Source organism: Myxocyprinus asiaticus, chromosome 8 (assembly GCF_019703515.2).
Source record: "Myxocyprinus asiaticus isolate MX2 ecotype Aquarium Trade chromosome 8, UBuf_Myxa_2, whole genome shotgun sequence".
In the NCBI taxonomy this organism is placed as follows: domain Eukaryota; kingdom Metazoa; phylum Chordata; class Actinopteri; order Cypriniformes; family Catostomidae; genus Myxocyprinus; species Myxocyprinus asiaticus.
This window is the reverse complement of record NC_059351.1, coordinates 50,246,204-50,273,891: the sequence shown is the minus strand read 5'-3', so window position 1 is coordinate 50,273,891 and position 27,688 is coordinate 50,246,204. Positions and strand designations below refer to the sequence as shown.

Genomic DNA, 27,688 nt, shown 5'->3' with positions numbered 1-27,688 from the left:
TAAAATCGGTCCTGTGTATCCCAGATACAGTCACAGTGCAGAGGTGCAGGTGCGTCTCCAGTTTCTCACCTGTGTGTTCTCAACACTCGGATCACCTGACCACTTCAGTGAGTGTCTCTCTCTCTCATATAACTACAGGTTGTGCATCTGAGACTCACTCTAACTGGATGGATTTCTTGAATGTGTTTTTGTCAGGGTTGAGTCTGGAGCAGGTGGACATCCTGTGGCACTGTTTGGTAGAGGACTCCGAGTGTTACGATGATGCGCTGCATTGGTTCTTAAACCAGGTCCGTAGTAAAGACCAGCATGCGATGGGCATGGAGACGTATAAACATCTCTTCCTGGAGAAGGTCTGGTGAATGCAGAGTTGAACACTAAGCCTTAAACAGAATGTGGTGTGAGAATGAGTCTGTCATCACCTGGTTTTCTCTCTTCTCTCTCTCTCTCAGATGCCTCAGCTCAAGCCGGAGACAATCAGCATGACGGGACTCAATTTGTTTCAGCATCTGTGTAATCTGGCTCGTTTGGCCACCAGTGCTTACGACAGCAACTCCAACTGCGAGGTGAGACATTAGAACCACTACCAATCTGTGTTATCTCTTTCTGTTCTCTGTCTGTTTTCTCTTTGACTGTTCTCACACACTCTTTTCTGTTGCTGTTGTCTCTGACTGTTCTTACTTTCTATTCTGTGGCTGTTCTCTTTGACTGTTCTTACTCTCTGTTCTTTATTGTTCTCTTCAGCTGTTCTTAGTCTATTCTCTGGCTGTTCTCTCTGACTGTTTTCACTGTCCGTTCTCTCTGACTGTTCTTACTCTCTGTTCTCTGGCTGTTCTCTCTGACTGTTCTTACTATCTGTTCTCTGGCTGTTCTCTCTGACTGTTCTTACTCTCTGTTCTCTGGCTGTTCTCTCCAACTGTTCTTACTCTATTCTCTGGCTGTTCTCTTTGACTGTTCTTACTCTATTCTCTGGCTGTTCTCTCCAACTGTTCTTACTCTATTCTCTGGCTGTTCTCTCTGACTGTTTTCACTCTGTTCTCTGGGTGTTCTCTCTGTCTGTTCTTCCTCTGGCTGTTCTCTCTGACTGTTTTCGGACTGTTCTTGCTCACTCTCTGTTCTCTGGCTGTTCTCTCTGACTATTCTTTCTGTGCTCTCTGACTCTTCTCTGAGTCTTCTAACTCTTTGTTCTCTGGCTTTTCTCTGTCTGACTCTTCTCACTCTTTGTTCTCTGGGTGTTCTTCTGTTCTCACTCTCTGTTCCCTAATTGCACTCACTCTGTTTTCTCAGTGTCTCACTCTCTGTTTTTTCTATCTGACTGTTCTCACTCTGTTCTTTCTAATTAATTGTTCTCACTCTTTGTTCTCTCTGACTGTTTTCACTCGCTGTTCTTTCAAACTGTTCTTAATCGTTGTTCTCTGGTTGTTTTCACTCTCTGTTGTATGGGTGTTTTCTCCGGCTGTTCTCACTTTCTGTTCTTTTTGAGTGTTCTCTCTCTGTTCTCTGACTATTCTTTCTGTACTCTGACTCTTCTCTTTGTTCTCTGGTTGTTCTTCTGTTCACACTCTCTGTTCCTTAACTGCACTCACTCTGTTTTCTCACTATTTCACTCTGTTTTTTCTATCTGACTGTTCTCACTCTGTTCTTTTTATTTAACTGTTCTCACTCTCTGTTCTCTCTGACTGTTATCATACTCTGTTCTCTCTTTTACTGTTTTCTCTCCTATCTCTGGCTGTTCTCTCTGTTCTCTCTTTGACTGTTCTTTTGGGCTTTCTCTGTTCTCTGGCTGTTCTCTCTCTTCTCTGGCTATACTTAAAATTTGTTCTCTAAATTTGCTCTCTTTTCTCACTCTCTATTCTCTCTCTTGATTGTTTCCCTGCTTAATCCCTGGCTATTCCCTTTGTTATTTGACTGTTCTCTCTGTTCTGAGTATTACTCTGTTCTCTCTGTAAATGTTCTGATTTTTCTCATTCTCTGTTCCCTCCCTGAATTCTCTCTCTGTTATCTCTCTCTAATTGTTTTCTCTGACTGTTCTCTCTGATTGTTCTCTCTCGCTGTCTGTAGTTGTGTGGTATGGATCAGCTGTGGGGAATCGCATTGAGGGCTCAGTCTGCAGACATTAGCCGAGCTGCAATCCAGTATATCAACTCATATTACATCAGCGGTCTGTAAACTTTAAACTCCCTCCCATACATTTGTATAATTCATTGAACACATAACAAAAAGGACATTGTGTTATTTATTTATTTATGGGTGAATTTGGCTGCAGGTAAGACAGGTCTAGAGAAAGAGCAGGAGTTTATCAGTAAGTGTATGGAGAGTTTGATGATGGCTTCCTCTAACCTGGAGAAAGACGCTCACTCCAGCCTCACCATCATAGAGAGAGGTCTACTGCTGCTCAAAACACACCTGGAGGCCTTCAGACGCAGGTATACACACTACTACACAAACACACAACCATACACTAAACGCACAGATACACACAATTACTGGCAGTTATTGAGTGTGTTATAGTCAGGCTGCTTGGATCTGATGTGTCTGTTCAGGTTTGCATATCACCTCCGCCAGTGGCAGATTGAGGGAACAGGCATCAGCAGTCATCTGAAAGCACTCAGTGATAAACAATCACTCCCTCTCAGAATTGTGTGCCAGCCTGCTGGACTGCCAGACAAGGTCAGACTAAATACCTTCCTCATCATCATTAAAAATATCAGCTCTGATTTCAGGCTGGGCTTCAAAAAGCAGTAAGCACATGCTAACACATGCACTTTCAGTAATATCAACGACTGGTTTATACTGACAGTTTGACCAACTGTGTAAAACTTTGTCTTGTCCTTTTGACTTTTGTAAACAAGCCTTATTGTCATGCTGTGTGTGTAGATGACCATCGAGATGTACCCTAGTGATCAGGTGGCTGATCTGAGGGCAGAGGTCACTCACTGGTATGAAAATCTTCAGAAGGATCAGTTCAGTCAGCAGGCTCAGCTGCAGGAGTTTGGCCAAACCAGCCGCCAGCAGGACTTCCCAGGTACCCACACAAACACAGAGATCCGGCTAGTTTCACACTCTCCAGATGTTATTAAAAATACCAGTATTGGATCATTGTGACTCTGTTTCATTGCCATTGTACAGGTGGTCTGATGGGTCCAGTGCGTATGATCTCATCAGGACACGAGTTGACCACTGACTACGATGAGAAAACTCTTCATGAGCTCGGCTTCAAAGACATGCAGGTAACATGAACAAATCAACATACATACACTTAACCTGATTAACAAAGATAGCAATTAGAACACTCCTAGTTTTTCTCACATACACACTTTTTCAGATTTCCATATCTTTCATGTCCCGTCAGATGGTGTTTGTGTCTCTGGGGGCTCCGCGGAGGGAGAGGAAGGGCGAGGGAGTTCAGCTACCGGCATCGTGTTTACCTCCACCTCAGAAGGAACACATCCCCATGCTGCTCCTTCTGCAGGAGCCACACCTCACCACACTCTTTGACCTGCTGGAAATGCTGGCCTGCTTCAAACCACCCGGCCCCGACAGACCCCAGCACAGCACTGAGGTAACAAACATCTGGCTCCACACCTTTGAGCTCAGATAAAGCGAAATAGTATCCAGAGGTCTTTTCTAATCAGTGTTTGTGTGTGTTTACTCTTCGGCAGAGTGTTCGTTGTGAGGAGTTGCACCTCCATGCAGAAAATCTGTCTCGCCGTGTTTGGGAGCTGCTCATGCTGCTACCGACATGTCCCAGCATGCTTCAGGCCTTCCAGAACATCTCTGATGACACGGTCAGTCACATGACCCTCGCCAGCATGGTCTTCACTGACCTAAAGCCTTTGTATTTTCTACATGACATACATGTGTTGTATGTTTTTTAGGGGTCTGACGGTTTGTGCTGGAAGGATCTGTTGAGAATCAAGAGTCCTCATAAGTTGCTGTATGCTTTAGAAATCATTGAGGCCCTCGGCAAACCAAACCGCAGGATTCACCGTGAATCTACGGTACATACACACTTGCGCTGCTTTTCAGCTGACAAACACACTCACCCAACATCACGTTCATAATTTTTCTTCTCAATTACTTGTCCATGCGTGCCATCTGTTGAGTCTGTAAGGGTTCCTGAATGTTGTCTTCAGTTTTGAAGCTGACCTTTCTGATGTGTGTGGGTTGCAGGGCAGCTACAGTGATCTATATCCAGACTCTGATGATTCCAGTGAAGAACAGATTGAGAACAGCAAGAACACCTGGAGCTGCAAGGTACAAACACCTGGGTCCTACCTGGGAGCTGATAAAGGCCTAGATTTTCATGTCATTAGCATAGCTATAGAATCTGAGACCATGCTGCTGAATTATCTGCTAATTTTAAGCTTGTAAATTAGAAAAAAAAAGAGGGGGCCAATTACTGAGCCTTGGGGCACACCCAACATATTTCTGTTGTTACAAATGGCCTCATTGTCAGTGATGTGTGATTGTGCTGGAAACTTGTTTCTGAATTAATGTATCCTCCTGTGTCTCTTTTGTAGTTTGTGTCGTCTGGAGGTCTTCAGCTTCTGCTGGATATTTTTAATTCAGCTATTTTAGAGCCGAAAGAACAGGAATCCTGGACTGTGGTGAGTGTCTCTGGATAAACCCAGTAGAGGTTGACCGATAACTAAGGTGGGAAAACAGGCCGATAGCCGATTAACTGATAAATATGATCAGAATTCATAAGTGACTTTTTTTATTCTATTCAAAAGAGCATATTAAGAGGAAAGGTAAGCAGTTTCCATCCTTGACTTTGTAACATTGTTCTAACAATTTGAACAGCTAATGTTAGCTCTAAAGTTATCTTCTCCCCCTTGTCGGCAATGCAGTTCTCCTGTGCAATGATTAGATATAAGCAAATTAATTATCAAACCAACTTTGGTTGTCTTAAATGATTGATTGTACCATGACAATAATAATAACAACGTGTATTATATGTATTAAATCCACTTTTGAAGCGTCCATCTCTACGTACAAGTACAGCTCTTGTCTACTTGAATGGGTAAAGACCTTATTTCAAAGAAAGACAGTATGAACAGTGGGATCATCAAATGTTGCTTCTTTAGCTCAAAACATGCTAAAAACTTAATGCACATGTGCATGTTCAAGAGTAAACAAACTCAACTGGTAGGACTTTCATTCCTACAGCCGGCATATTGAGCCTTACCATTTTCTTGCTCTCTCTCTCTCTCCGTAGTGGTTGTTGGACTGTCTCGCGTGTCTGTTGAAGCTGATTTGTCAGTTTGCGGTGGACCCGGCCGATCTGGACTTGGCGTATCACGACGTGTTCGCTTGGTCTGGTCTCACGGACTCCCAGAGGAAGAGGGCGTGGCCAGGGAAGTCCCGCAAAGCCGGCGGGGACCATGGGAAGGGCCTGCATATAGCACGCCTTACGGAGGTGTGAAACCTTCTCCAAACGTTTCCAGAGTCTGTGTGTGCCTGTGTATACTGCAGCTAATTTTGTTTATTGTCAGGTGTTCCTGAGTCTTGTTCAAGGAACCAATCTCATCCAGCGACTCATCAACGTGGCCTACACTTACGACAATTTGGCACACAGGTGAGAGACACTCGCTGCTTACGTAGGCAGCTACCATCTAAGGCAGCATCCAACCCGATTTGGACCTCGTGACTGATTTGGAATGCTCTAGATGGGCATCCGCTCAAATAGTGCTCCTCGTGTGAAGCACACAGTAGACTTCTCTCAGTTAATTTCTGTAGAGTTTGACAGTGGCATGTTGCTAAGCTAAACAAACTGATAGCCTCTAAGGCAAGTCAGGGCACATGGCAACCATCTGTTTCCAGTCAAGCTCAGCTCCTCTTGAATACCTTCTGTCCTCTGATTATTCTGCAGGGTTCTGAAGGCCCAATCAGATCACAGATCCAGACATGAAGGTAAGCAAGTGATTGGTTGAATATCTATCTGTGATGGGTCTAGGTAGTCATAGACGGCCAGGAAGAATTTCCAACTGGACTGTTTTTCGTTTCTTAAACATATTTAGTGGTCTTTGTGGTTGTTTGTGATGTTATCCTGTGATGTTTCACTTATAGTGTCATGATGAGTATGTTGCTGTGTTTGGTTCTTCAGTAACTCATTACTCCATGTGGTTGCTGGTGAGTTGGGCTCACTGCTGTTCTCTGGTGAAATCCAGTCTGGCTGATAGTGAACATCTGCACGATTGGCTGAAGAAACTCACACTGCTCATACCCGAGGTGACACACAGAAGAGAGACACACTGGCATTGGTGGTGGCATTGGTCTTATAACACTGAACTGTTTTGTGTTTTTGCGTATAGACGGCGGTGCGTCAGGAGGCATGCAGTGGTCTCTATAAGCTCTCTCTGTCTGGACTGGAAGGAGAAGAATCCATCAATAGATCCTTCCTGCTGCTCGCTGCATCAACACTGCTCAAGTTCCTGCCAGACGCTCAAGCGCTTAAACCAACCAGAGTCAGTACACACGTACAGTAGTTCTCAATGTTTATGTATATACTTGTAAATGGTGTGGGGTTTTTTGGCTTTAGAAGTAAAATGCCATGCTGAGTGAATAGATGCACAGTGTTTCTAAAATGTGTACATGCTAACCCTTTGTTAAATGAGTATACGTGCTTCTGTTTTGCTGGTTCAGGTGGAGGATTTTGAGGAAGAGGCGATGTTCCGCACAGGCTGTAAGGAATACTTCTGGCTGCTCTGCAAACTCATCGACAACATCCATGTGAAAGACGCTAGTCAGACCACCCTACTGGATCTGGACGCGCTGGCCCGACACCTCGCCGACTGCATTCGCAGGTCACACACACATCTTTCTCTTTCAGCAGGATTTCACGATTTCCTTTAACTGGAATAGTTTCATTTGGTAAAGAGAACTGGCTCCTCTTAGGCTCAACCACAAACACGTCAACTTAGAAATTGGATTAGAGTTGCATTTTAAATGGAAAATCACTATCAACGTGAAGGCCAGCACTAGAATTTGTACCATTCACAACATGTCAAGTAATTTAAATGTCCACACTGAAAATGAAAATCCTGCCCAAAGCAACAAAAATCACAGTCAATCTGAACAGATTTGATGTTTAAAGGGATAGTTTGCGCATTTTAAAAAAAAGATTTTTAGAAGAATATTTCAGCTATGTAGGTCCATACAATGCAAGTGAATGGTGACCAGAACTTTGAAGCTCTAAAAAGCATATAAAAGTCAGCATAAAAGTAATACATCAAATAACTCTAGCGGCTAAATCCATGTCTTCAGAAGTGATATGATAGGTGTGGGTGAGAAACAGATCAATATTTAAGTCCTTACTATAAATGTCCACTTTCTTACAGCTCTCCTAAGTGTTCTCATTTTGTTTTTGGTGATTCAAATTCTTTGTACATATTGCCATCTGCTGGGAAGGGAGGAGAATTTATAACAAAAAAAAAAAACACTTAAATATTGATCTGTTTCTCACCCACACCTATCACTTCAGAAGATGTGGATTGAACCTCTGGAGTCATATTGATTACTTTTATGCTGCCTTTATGTGATTTTTTATTTTTTATTTTTTTAGCTTTAAAAATCTGATCACCATTCACTTGCATTGTGAGGACCTACAGAGCTCAAATACATTTCTCCATTTGTGTTCTGCAGAAGAAAGAAAGTCATACACATCTGGGATGGCGTGAGGATGAGTAAATGAGGAGAGAATTTTATTTTGGGCGAACTATTCCTTTAATGTGCAGCTATGTGGACTGAGATTTTGGACCAATGAGATTTTACCAACGCATGCAACGGAAATAGAAACCATGTAACTATCAAAATATCTGATATACTGTAGGCCAGTCATTAAGGCTGGTAATCGATACAGATTTCCCGGTTTGATTTAATTCCAATTCTCTAGCTCTCGATTTGATTCCGATTTTGATACAGTTTGATTAGATTCTGAATTATTTAGCTATATTTCAGTTATAATGTCTATTTTGCTTGCATATGAAAGAAATTCTCAGCTAATGCTGTAAATTATACAGGGAACCTTCTAACTTGTTACTTTACGAAAACTTTAAAGGTGCACTCAGTGACTTTTTGCTCGTGTCATCTTGGACTTACAGTGACACCTAGTGGTGTGGATGCAGCATCATTCAAAATCAATAGTTTTCAGTTACAGATGCCACTGTAGAAATTCAGTATTCACAATCAGCCGTGATTAATTTAACCCAAGAGTGAAAGTGTCCAATAAGATGGTTACTGAGATTAAGCGAGTAGAGTTTGGCTGGTCATGTGATTCTAAAATGGCAGCCCCCATGAGGGCGCCCCTCCCCATGCAGAATAAAACAGCTTTTATAAGGTTACTGATATGACTAGAGTCCTCATCTCATGTGAGTGCTCATTATTTATTACATATGTTTCAAAATTACAATTCATTTCTTTAGGAGTAAAAATTTTTTATTAGGAAAAAAATTACTGACTGCACCTTTAAACAATTAACAACAGGGCCCAAACTGCAGTTCAGTTGCTATCTATTTATAACAGATATAGCAGATAATAATCAACACAACCAAAACTGATGTAAACTTTAAAGTAAAATGTAAAGGTCGATCTTGGGATTTTAAGAATCAATAATGGGATTAGTGAATGGACTCACGGTTAATAAAAAAAAAATCAACAAATTTAACCAGTGCTACCAGTCAATATCATGAAATAAAGCTGACGTCAGGACCAAGACATGAATCATATTACATGTTTTATTACACATCTACATGCCAAATAAGTATATTAAATATTAAGACATAAAATATTGATTTGAATTTAAATTATTTTATTATGTGAGAAAAGGGCTATCACGATTCTGAAATCTGACTGACAATTATGTGTCAGACAAATAATTGTGATTATGAAGATTAATTGTTAGATAAATTGTCATGTTTCATATTTAACTTCAAATATATGAATCAAATAATAAAATAGAGAAATATGATTTCCTTTTAAGGCTTTAAAAACTTCTGAATGACGAAAAATATTTCTAAATATTTTAGAAATGTGTCTCTGTTTTGTTAACTTTAGTTTTGGTCAATTTTGCATTTACACTGTTGTTTTTGGAACTCCTGTATTTTATGTTTTTTGTATATATATGTTTTTGTATATATATCTGGCTGGTTCTCGTCTGGTTGACATCCATGGTGCGGCTCAGTGACACTCGGAGTTTAACTGAATGACACAAATGTGATTGGAATTTAAAGTGAACAATAATCGCAATTTAATTTAATTAATTTAATTTATACGTTTGCACATATACAGTGAAATTCTTTTTTTCACATATCCCAGCTAAGCTAGGTTCAGAGTGCAGGGTCAGCCATGATACGGCGCCCCTGGAGCAGATAGGGTCAAGGGCCTTTCTCAAGGGCCCAACAGTGGCATCTTGGCAGTACTAGGGCTTGAACCCCCAACCTTCTGATCAGTAACCCAGAGCCTTAACCGCTGAGCCACCACTGCCCCTCTCAAACAATTTATCTCAAATAACCACGATCAGACGATTATTTAATAATCGTGACAGGCCTATGTGAGAATAAAAAAGAGAGCGCAGAGTGGTTCGAGAGACATGAAACAAGCACAGCTAAGAAATCAGTTCGCTGCGTTTGACCAATCAGAATGAAATATGCTATACATTTACATCACTTCTAATTGATGGTTGTTTTAATCCAGTAGCCGTGAGATTCTAGACCAGCAGGACAGTGCGATCGAGGACGATGGTCTGACGGGTCTTCTGCGTCTGGCCACCAGTGTCCTGAAGCACAAGCCTCCTTTTAAGTTCTCACGGGAGGGTCAAGAGTTCCTGAGGGACACGTATGATCTGTTGTTCCTGCTGCCCAGCTTAAAGGACCGCCAGCAGCCCAAATGCAAGAGTCCCGCGGCGCGTGCCGCAGCCTACGACCTGCTGGTGGAGGTGGTGAAGGGCTCGGTGGAGAACTACAGACTCCTGCACAACTGGGTCATGTCGCAGCACATGCAGGGTGAGGAATACACACATACTCTGTAATCATCACATAAAGACCAAGAAAACGTATAAACCACTCAAATATGTCTTTACATTCTGTAGCATCTCATGCACCATATAAATGGGATTACTGGCCTCATGATGATGTCCGAGCCGAATGTCGATTTGTGGGGCTGACAAACCTGGGTGCCACGTGTTACCTGGCCTCCACCATCCAACAACTCTACATGATCCCAGAGGCCAGACAAGCAGTCTTTACTGCTAAAGTGAGTACAACACACCGAAAGGACACCCTAATCTGACTGGATGAGCTAAATTTGAAGCTGTTGTAAAATAGGCAGTATACAGACACCTACTAGGGCCATTCACACCAAACAGATTCTTGCATCTGTCTTTGCTGTTTTTAATTTTTTTTTGCTATGTAAACATAGGCTTGACAAACATTTTTGACCGTTGTGGCACTTCTTGCTATTTTTTCAGCGCCATGCCAGAAAACAGTTGTCAAGACACCTGAGTTCTGTTAAACACATTGCACTGCGTCTAGCATTTTCAACGCAAGAACTGTTCAGTGTGAATGTCTCCTGCGTGTTGCTTGGCAACTGTAAACAGCCTACTGGGAAGCTAATGAACTGCAGTATATTACTCAGTCAAAGAATCATGTTTTCTGTTGTGTATATCTGTAGATGTGTTGGAATGTGCCATGTGTGACTCTTGTGTATGTATGTTTTTGTGTGTGTTTACAGTATTTGGAGGATATAAAGCATAAGACCACGCTGCTGGAGCTGCAGAAGATGTTCACCTATCTCATGGTATGTGATTCTAACTGATCTGCTTGTATAATTCTCATATTATTCTCATTTGTAAGTCTCTTGGAATGAAAGTGCGTTAAATGCCAATATAAATGTTATTTCAATGCGCAGGAAAGTGAGAGGAAGGCATATAACCCTCGGCCGTTCTGTAAGACCTACACGATGGACAAACAACCTCTGAACACAGGAGAACAAAAAGACATGACTGAGTTCTTCACTGACCTCATCACCAAGATAGAGGAGATGTCTCAGGACCTGGTACGACACCTGTCTGTCTGTCAGACTGTCTATCTAATGTTATCGGTCTGTTTATCTATCTATCTGTCTGCCTGTCTGTATATCGATCTGTCTGTGTGTGTGTATGTCTGTCTTTTTGTCTGTATGTATATCTAGCTATTTGACTGTCTGTCTGTCTGCTGTACAGTATATCGATCTGTTTTATTTGTCTATCTATCTGTCTGTATGTCTATTTATCTTTCGATCATTTTGTCTGTCTGTATATCTGTTTATCGATCTGTTTATATCTCTTCCTATCTGTCTTTTTTCTATCTGTATGTATATCTGTCTGTCTGTTTCTATATCTGTCTTTTTATCTGTCTGTCTATCGATCTGTTTACATCTCTTCCTATTTGTCTGTATTTTTCATTCTCTCTGTCTGTCTTTTTATCTATCTATTTGTCTGTGGATCATTTTGTCTGTCTATCCATCCATCCATCCATCCATCGTTTGTTCTGTCTATCATTTGTGTGTTCTATCTACAAATGAAGTCAGAAGTTTACATACACTTAGGTTGAAGTCATTAAAACTAATTTTTTAATCACTCCACAGATTTAATATAAGCAAACTATAGTTTTGGCAAGTCGTTTATGACATCTACTTTGTGCAGGATATGAGTAATTTTTCCAACATTGTGTACAGACAGATTGTTTCACTTTTAATTGACTATATCACAATTCCAGTGGGTAAGCAGTTTACATACACTAAGTCAACTGTGCCTTTAAACAGCTTGGAAAATTCCAGAAAATGATGTCAAGCCTTTAGACAATTAGCCAGTTAGCTTCTGATAGGAGGTGTACTGAATTGAAGGTGTACCTGTGGATGTATTTTAAGCCCTACCTTCAAACTTGCTTGACATCATGGGAAAAAGAAATCAGCCAAGACCTCAGAAAAAAAATTGTGGACCTCCACAAGTCTGGTTCATCCTTAGGAGCAATTTCCAAAAGCCTGAAGGTACCATGTTCATCTGTACAAACAATAGTACGCAAGTATAAACACCATGAGACCACGCAGCCATCATACTGTTCAGGAAGGAGACGCATTCTGTCTCCTAGAGATGAATGTAGTTTGGTGCGAAAAGTGCAAATCAATCTCAGAATAACAGCAAAGGATCTTGTGTAGATGCTGGAGGAAACAGGTAGACAAGTATCTATATCCACAGTAAAATGAGTCCTATATAGACACAACCTGAAAGGCTGTTCAGCAAGGAAGAAGCCACTGCTCCAAAACCACCATAAAAAAGCCAGACTACAGTTTGCAAGTGCACATGGTGACAAAGATCTTACTTTCTGGAGAAATGTCCTCTGGTCTGATGAGACAAGAAATTAACTGTTTGGCCATAATGACCATCGTTATGTTTGGAGGAAAAAGGGTGAGGCTTGCAAGCCGACGATCACCATCCCAACTGTGAAGCATGGGGGTGGCAGCATCGTGATGTGGGGGTGCTTTGCTGCAGGAGGGACTGGTGCACTTCACAAAATAGATGACATCACGAGGAAGGAAAATTATGTGGATATATTGAAGCAACAACTCAAGACATCAGTCAGGAAGTTAAAGCTCGGTCACAAATGGGTCTTCCAAATGGACAATGACCACAAGCATACCTCCAGAGTTGTGGCAAAATGGCTTAAGGACAACAAAGTCAAGGTATTGGAGTGGCCATCACAAAGCCCTGACCTCAATCCGATAGAACATTTGTGGGAAGAGCTGAAAAGGCGCGTGCAAGCAAGGAGGCCAACAAACCTGACTCAGTTACACCAGTTCTGTCTGGAGGAATGGGCCAAAATTCCAGCAACTTATTGTGAGAAGCTTGTGGAAGGCTACCCAAAACATTTGACCCAAGTTAAACAATTTAAAGGCAATGCTACCAAATACTAACAAAGTGTATGTAAACTTCTGACCCACTGGGAAAGTGATGAAAGAAATAAAAGCTGAAATAAATAATTCTCTCTACTATTATTCTGACATTTCACATTCTTAAAATAAAGTAGTGATCCTAACTGACCTAAGACAGGGAATGTTTTCTACAATTAAATGTCAGGAATTGTGAAAAACTGAGTTTAAATGTATTTGGCTAAGGTGTATGTAAACTTCTGACTTCAGCTATATTTGTCTGTTTGTATATCGATCTGTCTGTGTGTCAGTCTGTCTGTATATCTATCTATCTGTCTATCTATCGATAATTTTGTCTGTCTGTATATCTGTCTTTTGATTAAGGATGCACCAATCCGATACATGGATCAGTATCGGCTCCGATACTGAAGCTTTTAGACTGATCGGGTATCGGTCTGATGAGCCCAATCCAAATCCGATACTGTGTGTTAGTCATGTTCGTTACTGTCAAGCTCCAAAAATGACATAAAAGAACCATAAAAACACCATTAAAGCAGTTCATATGACTTGTGCATTTTATTCAAAGCCACTTGAAGACATTTGATAGCTCTGTGAATAACAAAAGGCTGTATTTAATAAGTAAATATATAGTATGCACTTGCAGCGCCAGCGTGTTAGTGAATGTTGAAACAAACTCACGCACAGGCTGGTGATGCACTCGCGGCTATTTTTAGCCTTCACAGCGGTGCGCAATATTTGAGCGCTACTCAAGAACAGCATATCAGATGTAGATGTTCAGTAGTTCGGTTCATTTATAATATGCATTTAGATTGAATTTGAATAAGAAGCGAATTCAACTACTGTGAACGTGCCTACAAACAGACTCATACAGGACTTCCTGGAGAGTTTAGAAAAGCGTGAGGGTTTAAAAAGTGCACGATTTAAATATATTACTGTTGTATTTAAAATTAAATGTCAATAATAATAATATTAATAACAATGTATTATTATTATTGTCATCATTAGTATTTGTTTACAATTTATAACAATATTTAAGTTGTATGAGTTCCAATAAATAACTGTGTGAATGAAAAGTGGACTGATGTCTTACAACTAAATTGAACAAAAAAAGAGATCTGAATCTTTTAAAGTCCATTTTTGAAAAAAATAAAACACTGGTTTCTTTTCTACTGAAGACTTGTAGACTGGAATTACTGTTAATTTTTTGCTACATTATCCAGTAAACTAGTTAACAGTAAAGTTTTTCTTAATAAGCTATACATTTATATTGAAATAATGTGTAGTTAGAGGTTTGTTTCTTTACATATTAAAGAGTACCCATAATTAGTTCCACTCAATAATGTAAAGATATTCTAAACTGATTATGCAGAAAAACAACACTGTTATCGGATCAGGATTGGTATCGGCCGATACTGAGATTTCAGATATCGGAATCGGATCGGAAGAGAAAAAGTGAAATCTGTCTGTCTTTCTATCTGTCTATTGATCTGTCTTTCTATCTGTCTGTCTATCTATTTGTCTGTTTGTTTGTCTGTCTTTATATCTAAATATTTGACTGTCTGTATGTCTATTTATCTGTTGATCCTTTTGTCTATGTATATCTGTCTGTCCGTCCGTATACCTGTTTTTTTTGTCTGTCTGTCTATCTGTTTACATTTCTTCCTATCTCTCTGTCTATCTTTTTATCATTCTGTCTGTCTGTCTGTCTGTCTGTATATCTATCTGTCTGTGGATCATTGTCTATTTATCTGTCGATCATTTTGACTGTCTGTCTGTATATCAATCTGTCTCTTTGTCTGTGTATTAAATAACTGTTGTGTGTTTGTTTCAGAAAAACACAGTGAAAACACTTTTTGGAGGCGTCATCACAAACAACGTTGTTTCACTGGTAAGACGATGGATTTATTCAACCCTCAACCATTTCTACAGTTGTTTGTATAAGATTGCATCCCACTTTTGTCTCCTGTGTTTACACACCCCATTCTGAATTTATGCAAACGTGAGGTAAAAAAATCATCTTTCTTTTTTATTTAGTTCTGCCCTTCTGAAGCTACATAACAGATATTTAAATACAGTATTTTCCAAAAGACAGAATAATAACAGTTACCTCAAATCATCCTGTTTAAAAGTAATCTAGTATCTTGCTTTCTTGCACATCAATGAATGTTTGCACCTTTTGTAATAATTGTGTACAAGTCCCTCAATTGACTGAAGCACTGAAGCTGGATCTCATCTTCATAACGCATATCCACTGTTGCAAAAAAATGCAATTTTTATGATCCCTTAAATTTGTTTTTAAATGAGAAACATCTTGCGGATTCTGCAAGGAGGATGCAAACTTAATCACTCAACTGTCTGAACGTGTGTCTATGTCTTTTCTGAAATGCAGGAGATGCAGGTTTGAGTGCTGCCTGCATCCTATTCCTCTGTCCTACCATAACTTTCTGTCTACTCTATACCGTCTCTGTTATAAACAGTGTCAAAAAGCCAAATATAGGGTCGCAAATGAACATCTTTTAATTGGAAAAAGAGAAGCGTGTGTGAATGCATTATCTAAAGAATATGTATGTACAGTTGTGCTCAAAAGTTTGCATACCCTTGGAGAATTGGTAATATATGTACCATTTTTAAAGAAAACATGAGTGAGCAGGCAAAACACATTTCTTTTATTTCTTATGGGATTCATATTCAACTGTAGGTTATAACAGAATGATAATCATAAAACAAAACATGGCAACAAAGAAAAAAATGAAATGACCCCTGTTCAAAAGTCTGCATACCCTTAGTTCTTAATACAGTGAATTGCCCCCTTTAGCATCAATGACAGTGTGCAGTCTTTTGTAATAGTTGTCTATGAGGCCCCAAATTCTTGCAGGTGGTATAGCTGCCCATTCGTCTTGGCAAAATGCCTCCAGGTCATGCAAAGTCTTTGGTCGTCTTGGATGAACCGCATGTTTTAGATCCCCCCAGAGTGGCTCGATGATATTAAGATCAGGAGACTGTGATGGCCACTCCAGAACCTTCACCTTTTTCTGCTGTAACCACTGGAGGGTCAACTTGGCCTTGTGCTTAGGGTCATTGTTGTGCTGGAAAGTCCAAGAGCGTCCCATGCACAGCTTTCGTGCAGAAGAATGCAAATTGTCTGCCAGTATTTTCTGATAACATGCTGCATTCATCTTGCCATCAATTTTCACAAGATTCCCCGTGCCTTTAGAGCTCACACCCTCCCAAAACATAAGTGAGCCACCACCATGCTTCACAGTGGGAATGGTATTCTTTTCACTATAGGCCTTGTTGACCCCTCTCCAAACATAGCGCTTATGGTTGTGACCATAAAGCTCTATTTTGGTCTCGTCACTCCAAATTACAGTGTGCCAGAAGCTGTGTGGCGTGTCAAGGTGTTTTTTTGTGGCATTGGCGCAGTAAAGGCTGCTTTCTGGCAACACGACCATGCAGCTCATTTTTGTTTAAGTATCGTCGAATTGTGCTTCTTGAAACAACCACACCATCTTTTTCCAGAGCTGCCTGTATTTCTCCTGAGGTTACCTGTGGGTTTTTCTTTGTATTCCGAACAATTCTTCTGGCAGTTGTGGCTGAAATCTTTCTTGGTCTACCTGACCTTGGCTTGGTATCACGAGATCCCCGAATATTTCCACTTCTTAATAAGTGATTGAACAGGACTGACTGGCATTTTCAAGGCTTTGGATATCTTTTTATATCCTTTTCCATCTTTATAAAGTTTCATTACCTTGTTACGCAGGTCTTTTGACAGTTCTTTTCTGCTCCCCATGGCTCAGTATCTAGCCTGCTCAGTGCATCCACGTGAGAGCTAACAAACTCATTGACTGTTTATACACAGACACTAATTACAATTTAAAAAGCCACAGGTGTGGGAAATTAACCTTAAATTGCAATCTGAGTGTGTCACCTTGTGTGTCTGTAACAAGGCCTAACATTCAAGGGTATGTAAACTTTTGATCAGGGCCGTTTGGGTGATTTCTGTTATCATTATGATTTAAAAAGGAGCCAAACAACTATGTGATAATAAATGGCTTCATATGATCACTATCCTTAAATAAAAGACAGTTTTTTTTTTTTTTGTGCATGATCAGTCATATTTTCAAAATCAATGCCAAAATTTCTGCCAAGGTATGCAAAACTGTACATTTAAGTTGATTCTGCAACTCTCTCTCTCTCTGTGTGTGTGTGTGTGTGTGTGTGTGTGTGTGTGTGTGTAGGACTGTGATCATGTGAGTCAAACAGCTGAGGAGTTCTACACAGTGAGGTGTCAGGTGGCAGACATGAAGAACATCTATGTGAGTCAAAAACGAAAATTCTGTCATTTTTCTTCACACTCATGTTGTTCCAAACCCATATGACTTACTTTCTTCTGTGGAACACAGAATGAGATGTTAGACAGAATGTCCAGGCTGCTCTTTTCCATACAATTGACCAGGGGGCTGTCAAGCTCCAAAAAGGACAAAATAGCAGCATCAGTCTTCTGAAAGGAACAGACAAACATTAAGACGTTATCAATTTTATTGTCTTTCAGGAGTCTCTGGATGAGGTCACTATTAAAGACACACTAGAGGGTGATAACATGTACACCTGCTCTCAGTGTGGGAAGAAAGTACGTGCTGAAAAACGGTACAGTTCAATTTTTTTATGAGTCTGCAAACTGAAATATTTCCATTATGTTACAGAGAAGCAAATATTTCATTCTTTGCCTCTCTGTTTCTCTCTCAGGGCGTGTTTTAAGAAGCTTCCACGGATCTTGAGTTTTAACACAATGCGATACACGTTCAACATGGTGACCATGATGAAAGAAAAAGTGAACACTCACTTTTCATTTCCACTCCGGCTCGATATGACGCCATACACGGAGGACTTCCTGATGGCCAAGGGAGACAGGAAGGAAGGTAGACTGGGACTCTTCTAGAATACAACCTCAAAGATGTAAAGAATTGAAATGTAAAATGCTGTTTGTCCACTCCAGTCAACTAATCATGACCTCGTTGGCAGGTTTCCGTGACGACAGTGATGCAAAGGCAGCAGAGAGTTATGAGTATGACCTCATCGGTGTGACGGTGCACACGGGCACAGCGGATGGTGGCCATTATTACAGCTTCATCAGGGACATTGTTAATCCACACGCTTACCGAAATAACAAATGGTGATTATTAACACTCATGCATTCACAGCTACGGAGTCATTTTACCACCCACAGGTCTTGGTATTGATAACTGGCTTTTAGATGCATTTGATGTCATTTTGAAGTGCTGATGTCATTTCTTGTTTGCAGGTACCTGTTTAATGATGCAGAGGTGAAGCCTTTTGATTCGGCTCAGCTGGCTTCAGAGTGTTTTGGTGGAGAGATGACAGTATGTATTTTCATATTTCTATTTTATCAGATCAAGTCATCCAATACAGTTTCAGTTTTATTTTTTCATTTTGTTGTGTAAAACGTTTAAATTGAGAAATATGCTCTTGCGTCTGTTTTCAGACAAAAACCTATGATTCTGTCACAGACAAATTCATGGATTTCTCCTTCGAGAAGGTTGGTGAGATTTTTCACACTTTTTTCTTCTCGAATTACTCTCAAAACAGAGTGACAAATGACTCTCTCTTTCAGACACACAGTGCATATATGCTGTTCTACAAGAGAGTGGAAGTGGAAGAGGAAAATGGGAAAGACTTTAACTTTGACATTTCTCCAGACCTTCTGGAGGTAAACCTCACTCGATTTCATCCTCAAACTTCACTGTTGTTTTTCTGAGCATTTAACAGTTGGCATCTGTCTTGTCTCTCTCTCTTATAGTGGATCTGGCATGACAACATGCAGTTTCTCCAAGACAAGAACATCTTTGAACACACATACTTTGGGTGAGAGAATTAGAACCATCTTCTGAACTTTGATAAAGTTGGTGAATATATGAGGATATTTTTGAAATCTTTGACAACTAATCTTTTTTTCTCTTTCTTGTGTTTCTACTGTTTTTTGTTTGTGTGTATTTGTTATTGTTGCATTGTTTTGTTTTGCCTTTTGTTTGCTGTTTTCTGTTTTCATTATTTTGTTTTTGTTGTCTTTTTTGTTTTGTTTGTGTTCTGTTTTTTGTTTTGTTTGTGGTGTTTTATTTTGTTTATAATTTTTGCATTGTTTTGTTTTGTTTTTTGTTCTGCTTTTATTTGCTTTTTTGTGTTCTTTATTTTGTGTTTTCATTGGTTGTTTTTTTCTTTATTGTGTTTTGTTTGTTCTGGTTTTTGTTTTGTTTTTTGTTTGCATTTTGTTGTTTTTTTATTTGTGTTTTTGCTTTGTTTTTGCTGTTTTATTTTGGGTTTTTTAATGATATTTTTGTTTGTTGTTGTTTTTATGTATTTATTTGCGTTGTTTTTGTTTGTATTGTGTTTTTGCTTTGCTTTGCGTTGTTTGTTTTTCTTTTTGTTTTGTGTGGTTTTTGTTTGTTTTTTGCTTTTTTGTTTTGCTGTTTTATTGGTGTTTTGTTTTGATGGTTTTTGTTTATTTAATGTAATTTTTTGCATTGTTTTGTTTTGCTTTTTGTTCTGCTTTTATTTGCTGTTTTTGTGTTCTTTATTTTGTGTTTTCATTGGTTGGTTTTTTCTTTATTGTGTTTTGTTTGTTCTGTTTTTTTTGTTGTTGTTTTTTGTTTGCATTTTGTTGTTTTTTATTTGTGTTTTTTTCTTTGTTTTTTTTTGCTTTGCGTTGTTTTTTTCTTTTTGTTTTGTGTGGTTTTTGTTTGTTTTTTGCTTTTGTTTTGCTGTTTTATTTATTTTGATGGTTTTTGTTGTTATTTAAATTTTTTGCATTGTTTTGCTTTTTGTTTTGCTGTTTGTTCTTTGTTGTCTTTATTTTGTTTTCTTTGTTGTGATTTTGCTTTATTTTTTTTATTGTTTTTGCATTTTGTTTTTTCTTTGTGTTTTTGTTTTTTGTTTGCAATTTGGTATTTGTTGTTTTTCTTTTTTTGTGTTTTGTGTTGTGCTTTTGCCTTGTTTTGGTTTTTTCTTTTGTTTTGTTTCTGTAGTTTCATGTGGCAGCTGTGCAGTAGTATTCCCAGCACTTTACCTGATCCTAAATCTGTGTCTCTTATGACTGCTAAGGTGAGTCTGTTGACGTAAACAGCATTATCAGCGCAACACTTCTTCAACTGATGAAATATCAACTGAACAGGGTTTACAGGTTGTTTGAGGAGTTATTGCCTTTGGAAATGCTTTGTACAGATTATCAGAGTAATTCTCCTCACTCTCTTTCTCTCACAGCTCAGCACGTCGTTTGTTTTAGAGACTTTCATTCACTCCAAAGAAAAGGTGAGACAGTGTTGTCGTCTTTCACAGGCGCCACTCAATGGACATTCCCTAAAGATCAAGACGATGTGTTTACTTGAGTTGTGTACTTTAGACTTCTGTGGTTGTTCTGTTGCAGTTTGTTTTAAATTATTAATACTTGTAGGGGGGTCTCGTTGATGATGTGATTGTATCTGATTGGACGGGACAGAGTATGTTTTTGATGTTTATCTCGTGTTCTTGTTAGTTAATCTTCTGTTATGTTATTTCTCTAAGCCCACCATGCTGCAGTGGATCGAGCTCCTCACCAAACAATTCAACAACAGTCAAGCTGCCTGCGAGGTAACAAGCAGACACACTTAACCTCCAGCTTCCTGTTTCCCACCAACCTCCTCAGTACTGTGTTTTTACAAAGGTAACTTTCTATCTGTGCAGTGGTTTTTGGATCAAATGGCAGATGATAACTGGTGGCCGATGCAGATTCTCATCAAGTGTCCCAATCAGATTGTACGGCAGGTGAGTGTGTTGCATGCACACAAACAATCACCATGAAGTGTGTTGTCTGACATGCTGTTGTGTTGTTTCAGATGTTCCAGAGGTTGTGTATTCATGTGATCCAGAGGCTCAGACCAGTCCACGCTCACCTGTACCTGCAGCCTGGCATGGAGGACGGGTGTGTGATATTTTTTAGATGTTTTATTTCGATAATAATTGAAAGTATTTTGTGTAGCTATAATGTAAAGCATCACCTTTAATGTAACTCTGCAAAGTTCTGCTTACTGTGCTCTGTTAAATGGCTTGGTTCTAATGGTTGTTGTTCTTCTACAGCTCTGATGACATGGATGGGCCTGTGGAGGACATCGGCAGCCGCTCTTGTGTAACGCGGTTTGTCAAAACGCTGCTGTCAATCATGGAACATGGAGTGAAGCCGCACAGCAAACATCTGACCGAATACTTTGCCTTCCTTTATGAGTTTGCAAAAATGGGTGAAGAGGAGGTACACATCACTTTATCTACTTTGTTTCGCACATTTTATAACCAGTCTTGTTTTTTATTGTACAGTATGTATGTATTTATACAATAAAGTTTTTTCTTCTTTTGGTCATTTTGTCCTTAGAGTCAGTTCCTCTTGTCTCTTCAAGCCATTTCTATAATGGTGCATTTCTACATGGGCACTAAAGGACCTGAAAATGTGAGTGGATCTGCAGACCTTCTCTAGATCTTTCCCTCAAATATCTCAAATTGTGACATCAAACTCTCGTTCTGTCTCTCAGCCTCAGGTTGAGGTGTTATCAGAGGAAGAGGAGGGAGAGGAGGATGAAGAGGAGGACATCCTGTCTCTGGCAGAGGAGAAATACCGGCCGGCCGCTCTGGAGAAGATGATCGCGCTCATAGCTCTGCTGGTGGAGCAGTCCAGATCTGAGAGGTACACACATGCTCAAATGTACACTGGTGTGTTATACAAAATGAGGTTGTGGAAGACAATAAAAATGTGAAATATTTAAAAAATAACTAGCTTAAAACCCATGTATCAGGTCCGTATGTATGTAATATTTGTGTCCATGTTGCTTTCATACATTTTTAAAAAAACATGTATTTATAGCATTTTCTACACAAACAAAAAATATTTAATGACTTAAAAAATGTCAAGTGGTGTAACCATCAAGTCAAATGTATTAAATTACTTTCTTTGATCCTTGAATACTTTTTTTTTTTTTTTTGTAAATATCATGAATTTTTATGTCACGTACATCAAGACGTTTTCTCAGGGTATTCCATTTGACCTGAACAAAATGTGCCTTTTCACAAAGATCGCATCACAGTCTTGAGGCTTTCTCTGTTTTATGGTTTTCTTGTCTCATGACAACAGACTGGTTACCTGCATTTTGGCTACACCACGACTCATTTAATGCTTTAGAACAAATTTTTTTTCACTGCTTTTTTTTCTTACAGAAATAATAATAAAAGATTATTCCAAACTACTTATGCCAGCATGTCTTTTTTCAAGATTTTCAGCTTTTAAAATTACTTTACTTAGTCTGCAAAAATCATTTTGTTAATTAGTATTTTTGTCATATTTTCCAGTACAAATATCTAAATATTCTTAAAACAAGATACATTTACTTGACACGCAAAATGGCATAAAAACTATTTGACAGTGGGGTAAGAAAAATAAACTTAATTCAAATGGAAAACAAATTCATTTTTACCCTATTGGCAGATTTTTTTGTCTGGTTTTAAGTATGAAGTTTACTAATTTTTTTTAGACTTCTCTGAAAACAAGACTTAAAATGTTATGCCATTTTGCTTGTCAAGTAAATATATATTTTAAGAATATTTAGATATTTTTACTGTAAAATATGACAAAAATACTAATTAACAAAATGATTTTTGCAGACTAACTATCTAAGTAAAGTCTAATAAAAAGCTGAAAATCAAAAAAAAAAAAATGTTGGCATACGTAGTTTGGAATAATCGTATTATTTTTATTATTATAAGTAAAATATATATAAATATATTTTAAAAAAAGATAAGCAGTGGGAATTTTTTTTAAAAATATTTTTTATTAATAGTCCATCAAATCCCACAAGACTGTGTTTGACAATTTTATTTGACTATCAAAGTGGTATAAATTTTAAGTCTTGTTTTCAGCGAAATCTGACAAAATGTAGTCAACTTCACTTTTAAAACAAGACAAGAAAAATGAACATGTTTTCCCTCTAAATTAAGTTTATTTTTCTTACGCCATTGGCAAATAGTTCTACTTCCTTTCGTTCCAGACCGCCAGAGGCAGTACTGAAGGCACTAGTGGAAAACTCATGCACGCCATCGTCACCAGCTATGCATGTAGAACAGGAGTTAGATGTAATGTCAGTGGCTGCCTCTGACTCGCTTTTTGGCACAAATCCGGTCGCGACCTCAGTGATTGATGAGAGTTTGCCTGAGGCCCAGTTACACCACTCTTACAATGATAATGTGTCTGAGAAATCGGGTGGGTTGTCTTCAATGGTAATGTGCTTGGAGGGAACGTCGAAAACGATGCTTGCTCGTATTAATCTGGATCCCCCACAGCCAGCAGTGGGCTCTGACAATGTTTTTCTGCGTCGTGCACAAAGAGCCTCCTTTATGATGCCTCAGTGCTGTGATTTTACATCCTTATTGGTGTCTGTATTACAGAGATCATCAAAGGCCACACGTCCTGATCAACTGGCCTGCACACTGGCTGTGATGCAGGACCCGGAGGCAGTGGGTGTTGCGGCACTCATAGTGTCTCCTGATGAGGCACTCCGTGAGAACGTGCGGTGCCTCAACGTTGAGTGCAGACGCACAGATAAACTGCTGTCATGGGCATACAAATCTACAGCATGTCTTGGTCGTGTTTCTAATTCTTTGGCGCACATTCTTGTTGCGTTGCACTCCTCCCTGAGTACAACATCATCTAACCCTTTAGTGATTGATCTGACTGAACTTGTGTTGCAGGCGATAGGTGTCATTGCCAACCACTGCGGCACAGCTTTGGGCATTCTAGTGCAAGCACGGTGGCAGGTTTGGTTGGCCCAATCCCTTTTGTCAGAGGTCTGTCGGAACAACTTGAGACGGCTACCGCTAGTACCTGGTCGTATCTTTGGACCGACGGCAAAGGAAGTTCTGGATTGGCGTGTTTCAGTCTCAGAGAATCGTTCCCATCATTTAGGAACAGCTTCAGGCCCCAGGGCACCTACAGTGACCCCTGTTGCTTGCTATCAGAATGTTGGTCAAAACCTACATTTAAGCCGCCTCATCAGTTTCGCCATCCAAGACCCCAAACTCAACCTCCTCCTGCCAGACGTGGTGGCACCTTACTATGGGTCATCAGTCTCACATGCAACATCAAGGCCCCCAGCGTCGCCCCTCCCCTCCCATGTCTGCAGACAAGTTGAGACAGGAGCGCTGATATGGTAAGGTCGACTGTGGGTTGTTTTATGGAGAGTCAACTGGCTCATTGGGGATCAATAAAACAAACCAGTGGCTGCTGACTACCCTCTCAAGAGGCTATCTGATACAGTTTCGCCGTCGACTCCCTGTACACAGTGGCGTGAGATCCACAGTAATTCAGGATCCACGGCAGGTAGACACCCTTGCACACGAAGTTCAGGTTTCGGCCGATCTTAGATGTAAGGAATTTAATTCTGACAGCGGTGAAGCATCTTTGGCTGGGCCACACTCAATGCTACATTATTTTAATGAGGCTTTTAGGGAAGCTCACAGCATCAACAGCAGTGGTGTCACTAGGATTGCTATGACTGAGACCATTCCAACTCTGGCACATTCAGAAGCAGCTGTGTCCAGTGCGGGACAAATATGCAAGGGTCAAAATCACCTAGCGCTGCATTCAGGCCCTGGCTCCATGGTTATGGAAGCAGTTCCTCCTCAAAGGAGTTCCATTGAGTCCTCCGTGGGAGGTAATAAGGATGGATGCCAGTCTTCTCGGATGGGGTGGAGTCTGGCGCCAGAGAGGAGTGAATGGCACTTTGAGCAGGGCTTTGTGCACAGCACATATAAATGTTCTGGAATTGACTGCAGTGTTTCTCACTTTACTCCATTTTCAGACAGTGCTCAGGGACAAACATGTCTTGGTGCACACAAACAATGTGGCAATGGTTTTCTACATCAATCACCAGGGGGCACAATATCACAGAGCGCACTTCAAGTAGCTCACAATCTGCTGAGATGGGCTCAAGCAAACCTTCTTTCCATTTGTGCTGCTGACATGCCCGGTTGACTCAACCATGCCGTGGACGCTCTCTCACGTGGCATGGTGTTACAGGGAGATTGGAGACTACACCCGGAGGTGGTGCAGATGATATGGCAGACTTACGAGACTGCAGTATTCGATGTGTTCATCGACAGTCAGACAGCTTACTGCCCTGTTGGTTCTCTCTGATGGACAAGCCAGGATCACTGGGCCTGGATGCACTGGCTCACGATTGGCCGGACGTAACGTTGTATGCTCCCCCCCCCCCCCCCCATTTACCACTGATTTGGAGAACCCTGTGCCATGTGCGTGACTGTGGTCACCATCTGCTGTTAGTTGCTCTTCAATGGCCTGCGAGGCCATGGTTTCAGACTCTCTTGTCATTGTTAGCAGGGCCACCTTGTCCACTACCCAGCAGATCAGATCTGCTGACTCAGTTGGAGGGGAGAGTTTGGCATCCTCACCCAGACTGGTTGAAGTTGTGGATGTGGCCACTGGGTCCACCAGGCCTCTCTTGGAGTGTCCACAGGGGGCCAGGGACAATGTTTTGAATGCTTGTGCAGCATCTACATGAAAATTGTATGTTGGTAAGTGGAAGGTGTTCTGTGATTGGTGCACCGGCCATGCTGCTGATCCATTAAACTGTTCTGTATGATCGATTTTAGATTTTTTGCTAGATCTTTTGGAGCTTGGATGTTCTGCGTCTGCACTCAAGGTGTATGTAGCAGCTTTGGCAGCCCACTGTTCTGAGGTGAGCTGTGTCTTACTTGGGTCTGACCAGTTAGTTGTGGCATTTTTGAAAGGAGCTAATCATCTGTGCCCTCCACGGGATGTGCGAAGCCCAGCATGGGACTTGAGTGTGGTGCTCAATTCCTTATGTCAAGCACCATTTGAGTCTATAATGGACTCTGATGTTAAATGGCTGTCTTTAAAGACTGCATTGCTCTTGGCCATTTCAACAGCAAAGCGTGTGAATGAGCTCCATGCATTAACAGTTAGCACTCCCTGTTTGCGCTGGGGGCTGGATTTCAGTAATATTTCATTGTGGCCCAATCCAGCATTTTTACACAAGACATTGTCTCCACAATTTATGAATCAGCCCATTGTGTTGGCTGCTGTGCCACCAGATCAGGCTGGCGTGCGGGTTGAGCTATGTGCTGTTAGGTCTTTGAGGGTTTACATTGACAGGACAGCAGCCTGGCACAAGACTGACCAATTGTTTGTTTGCTTTAGTGATGCACGCAAAGGGACTGCACTCTCCAAGCAGAGGCTAGCGCACTGGGTGAAGCAGGTCATTTCTCATGCATACGAGTCTTCAGGGCCCCTCATCTGTTAACTGTCGTTCTATGCATGCACTCGCAACATCTTGGGCAGCACTCAGAGGTCTATCGCTTTCTGAAATTTGTGCAGGAGCAACATGGGCTTCAGCCTGTACTTTTTCTTGCCCTGCCAGCAGTGTATGCTGCGGTGCTCTCTACCTCCACTAATGCATCGCAAGGGGATTCTTCGTGACTGCATAGGTTTTCGTCTTCCACTAGTGCTTTCGTCACTGCCTCTTGCGGTCTAGAATGGAAGGAAATAGAAGGCTGGTTACAAATGTAACAGTGGTGGAGTGGAAGACCGCCAGAGTCTCTGGTCACTCGGAGTTCGCGAGAATGATCTAGAGATCGAGCTGACGTGTTCAGGGGTTTTTATAGGTGAAGACACGTCATGCGTCACAGGGTGACAACTTTCTTAATTCGATTCTCGGTCAAAGCTTAAGAGTTTTCCACTAGTGCTTTCAGTACTGCCTCTGGCGGTCTTTCATAGAACCACAGTTACATTCGTAATCAGCGTTTTTTCTTGTTTTAAGCATAACACTCACTAAATTTAGTTAGATCTCTCTGAAAACAAGACAAAATATCATATGCCGTTTTGCTTTTACAGAATGAATATCAAGTTAACTTTGAGAAATTGAAAACATGTTCATCATAGAAGAGGTGTATTCAAGTAATTGTTTTGTGTGAATTGTATTTTTTATGTATTTTTGAAAGAGGTCATTGACATTGACTGGTTGTTGTTTGTCTGTGTGAATCTGCAGACACTTGACTCTGTCTCAGAGTGATATGGCAGCACTGACAGGAGGAAAAGGCTTTCCCTTCCTGTTCCAGCACATCAGAGACAGCATCAATATCAGACAGACCTGCAACCTCATTTTCAGCCTCTGCAGATACAACAACCGCCTGGCAGAACACGTACGGCACACACACACACATTTACTTGCGCATCTAAATGAGGACATACCATAGGCTTCTATTGTATTGTACTTCTATTACACACAGACATACACGTATGCATTGTAAACTGTAATGTAACACCTCATGATTTGTGTTTTCTTCTGTTGGTGTAGATTGTGTCCATGCTGTTCACCTCCATAGCTAAACTCACTCCAGAAGTAAGTGCTGTTTATTCATTTGATCTCTTTGTTGTACACACATGACCTTATATTTTGTGTGTTTGTCTCCCAGGCAGCAAACCCGTTCTTCAAGCTGCTGACAATGCTGATGGAGTTTGCTGCTGGTCCTCCTGGAATGCCCTCGTTTGCGTCCTACATTCTGCAAAGGATCTGGGAGGTAAATCAGCTCATATTCAATCTGAGTCTCTAATGCTGCCGCACTGATCTGATTCTGTGATGTTAAATCAATCCTCACTGATCTGAGATTCTAATGCTGATTCAGTCACAATTCATCT

The 27,688-nt window shown here is 40.5% G+C and overlaps 1 protein-coding gene across 2 annotated transcripts in view; it reads left to right on the top strand.

The window, feature by feature from the left end:
• Positions 1 to 27,688, top strand: part of LOC127444554 (ubiquitin carboxyl-terminal hydrolase 34-like) — a 75,212-nt gene that overhangs the window by 32,800 nt on the left and 14,724 nt on the right. For both annotated transcript variants that reach the window (XM_051703975.1, XM_051703974.1), the window contains exons 20-62: positions 25 to 107; positions 196 to 350; positions 450 to 563; positions 2,059 to 2,158; positions 2,264 to 2,423; positions 2,541 to 2,667; positions 2,875 to 3,022; positions 3,127 to 3,227; positions 3,350 to 3,559; positions 3,660 to 3,785; positions 3,876 to 3,998; positions 4,171 to 4,254; positions 4,521 to 4,607; positions 5,219 to 5,419; positions 5,496 to 5,578; positions 5,873 to 5,913; positions 6,107 to 6,231; positions 6,315 to 6,467; positions 6,646 to 6,806; positions 9,697 to 10,001; positions 10,088 to 10,251; positions 10,729 to 10,794; positions 10,906 to 11,052; positions 14,756 to 14,812; positions 17,163 to 17,240; positions 17,477 to 17,571; positions 17,671 to 17,843; positions 17,947 to 18,097; positions 18,227 to 18,305; positions 18,428 to 18,481; positions 18,557 to 18,652; positions 18,743 to 18,807; positions 19,965 to 20,040; positions 20,200 to 20,247; positions 20,500 to 20,565; positions 20,659 to 20,739; positions 20,811 to 20,896; positions 21,052 to 21,220; positions 21,341 to 21,415; positions 21,498 to 21,649; positions 27,039 to 27,192; positions 27,348 to 27,392; positions 27,466 to 27,570. In XM_051703975.1, the coding sequence (XP_051559935.1) occupies positions 25 to 107; positions 196 to 350; positions 450 to 563; positions 2,059 to 2,158; positions 2,264 to 2,423; positions 2,541 to 2,667; positions 2,875 to 3,022; positions 3,127 to 3,227; positions 3,350 to 3,559; positions 3,660 to 3,785; positions 3,876 to 3,998; positions 4,171 to 4,254; positions 4,521 to 4,607; positions 5,219 to 5,419; positions 5,496 to 5,578; positions 5,873 to 5,913; positions 6,107 to 6,231; positions 6,315 to 6,467; positions 6,646 to 6,806; positions 9,697 to 10,001; positions 10,088 to 10,251; positions 10,729 to 10,794; positions 10,906 to 11,052; positions 14,756 to 14,812; positions 17,163 to 17,240; positions 17,477 to 17,571; positions 17,671 to 17,843; positions 17,947 to 18,097; positions 18,227 to 18,305; positions 18,428 to 18,481; positions 18,557 to 18,652; positions 18,743 to 18,807; positions 19,965 to 20,040; positions 20,200 to 20,247; positions 20,500 to 20,565; positions 20,659 to 20,739; positions 20,811 to 20,896; positions 21,052 to 21,220; positions 21,341 to 21,415; positions 21,498 to 21,649; positions 27,039 to 27,192; positions 27,348 to 27,392; positions 27,466 to 27,570 (4,969 nt within the window). The remainder of the gene's footprint in view (positions 1 to 24; positions 108 to 195; positions 351 to 449; positions 564 to 2,058; positions 2,159 to 2,263; positions 2,424 to 2,540; positions 2,668 to 2,874; positions 3,023 to 3,126; positions 3,228 to 3,349; positions 3,560 to 3,659; positions 3,786 to 3,875; positions 3,999 to 4,170; positions 4,255 to 4,520; positions 4,608 to 5,218; positions 5,420 to 5,495; positions 5,579 to 5,872; positions 5,914 to 6,106; positions 6,232 to 6,314; positions 6,468 to 6,645; positions 6,807 to 9,696; positions 10,002 to 10,087; positions 10,252 to 10,728; positions 10,795 to 10,905; positions 11,053 to 14,755; positions 14,813 to 17,162; positions 17,241 to 17,476; positions 17,572 to 17,670; positions 17,844 to 17,946; positions 18,098 to 18,226; positions 18,306 to 18,427; positions 18,482 to 18,556; positions 18,653 to 18,742; positions 18,808 to 19,964; positions 20,041 to 20,199; positions 20,248 to 20,499; positions 20,566 to 20,658; positions 20,740 to 20,810; positions 20,897 to 21,051; positions 21,221 to 21,340; positions 21,416 to 21,497; positions 21,650 to 27,038; positions 27,193 to 27,347; positions 27,393 to 27,465; positions 27,571 to 27,688) is intronic.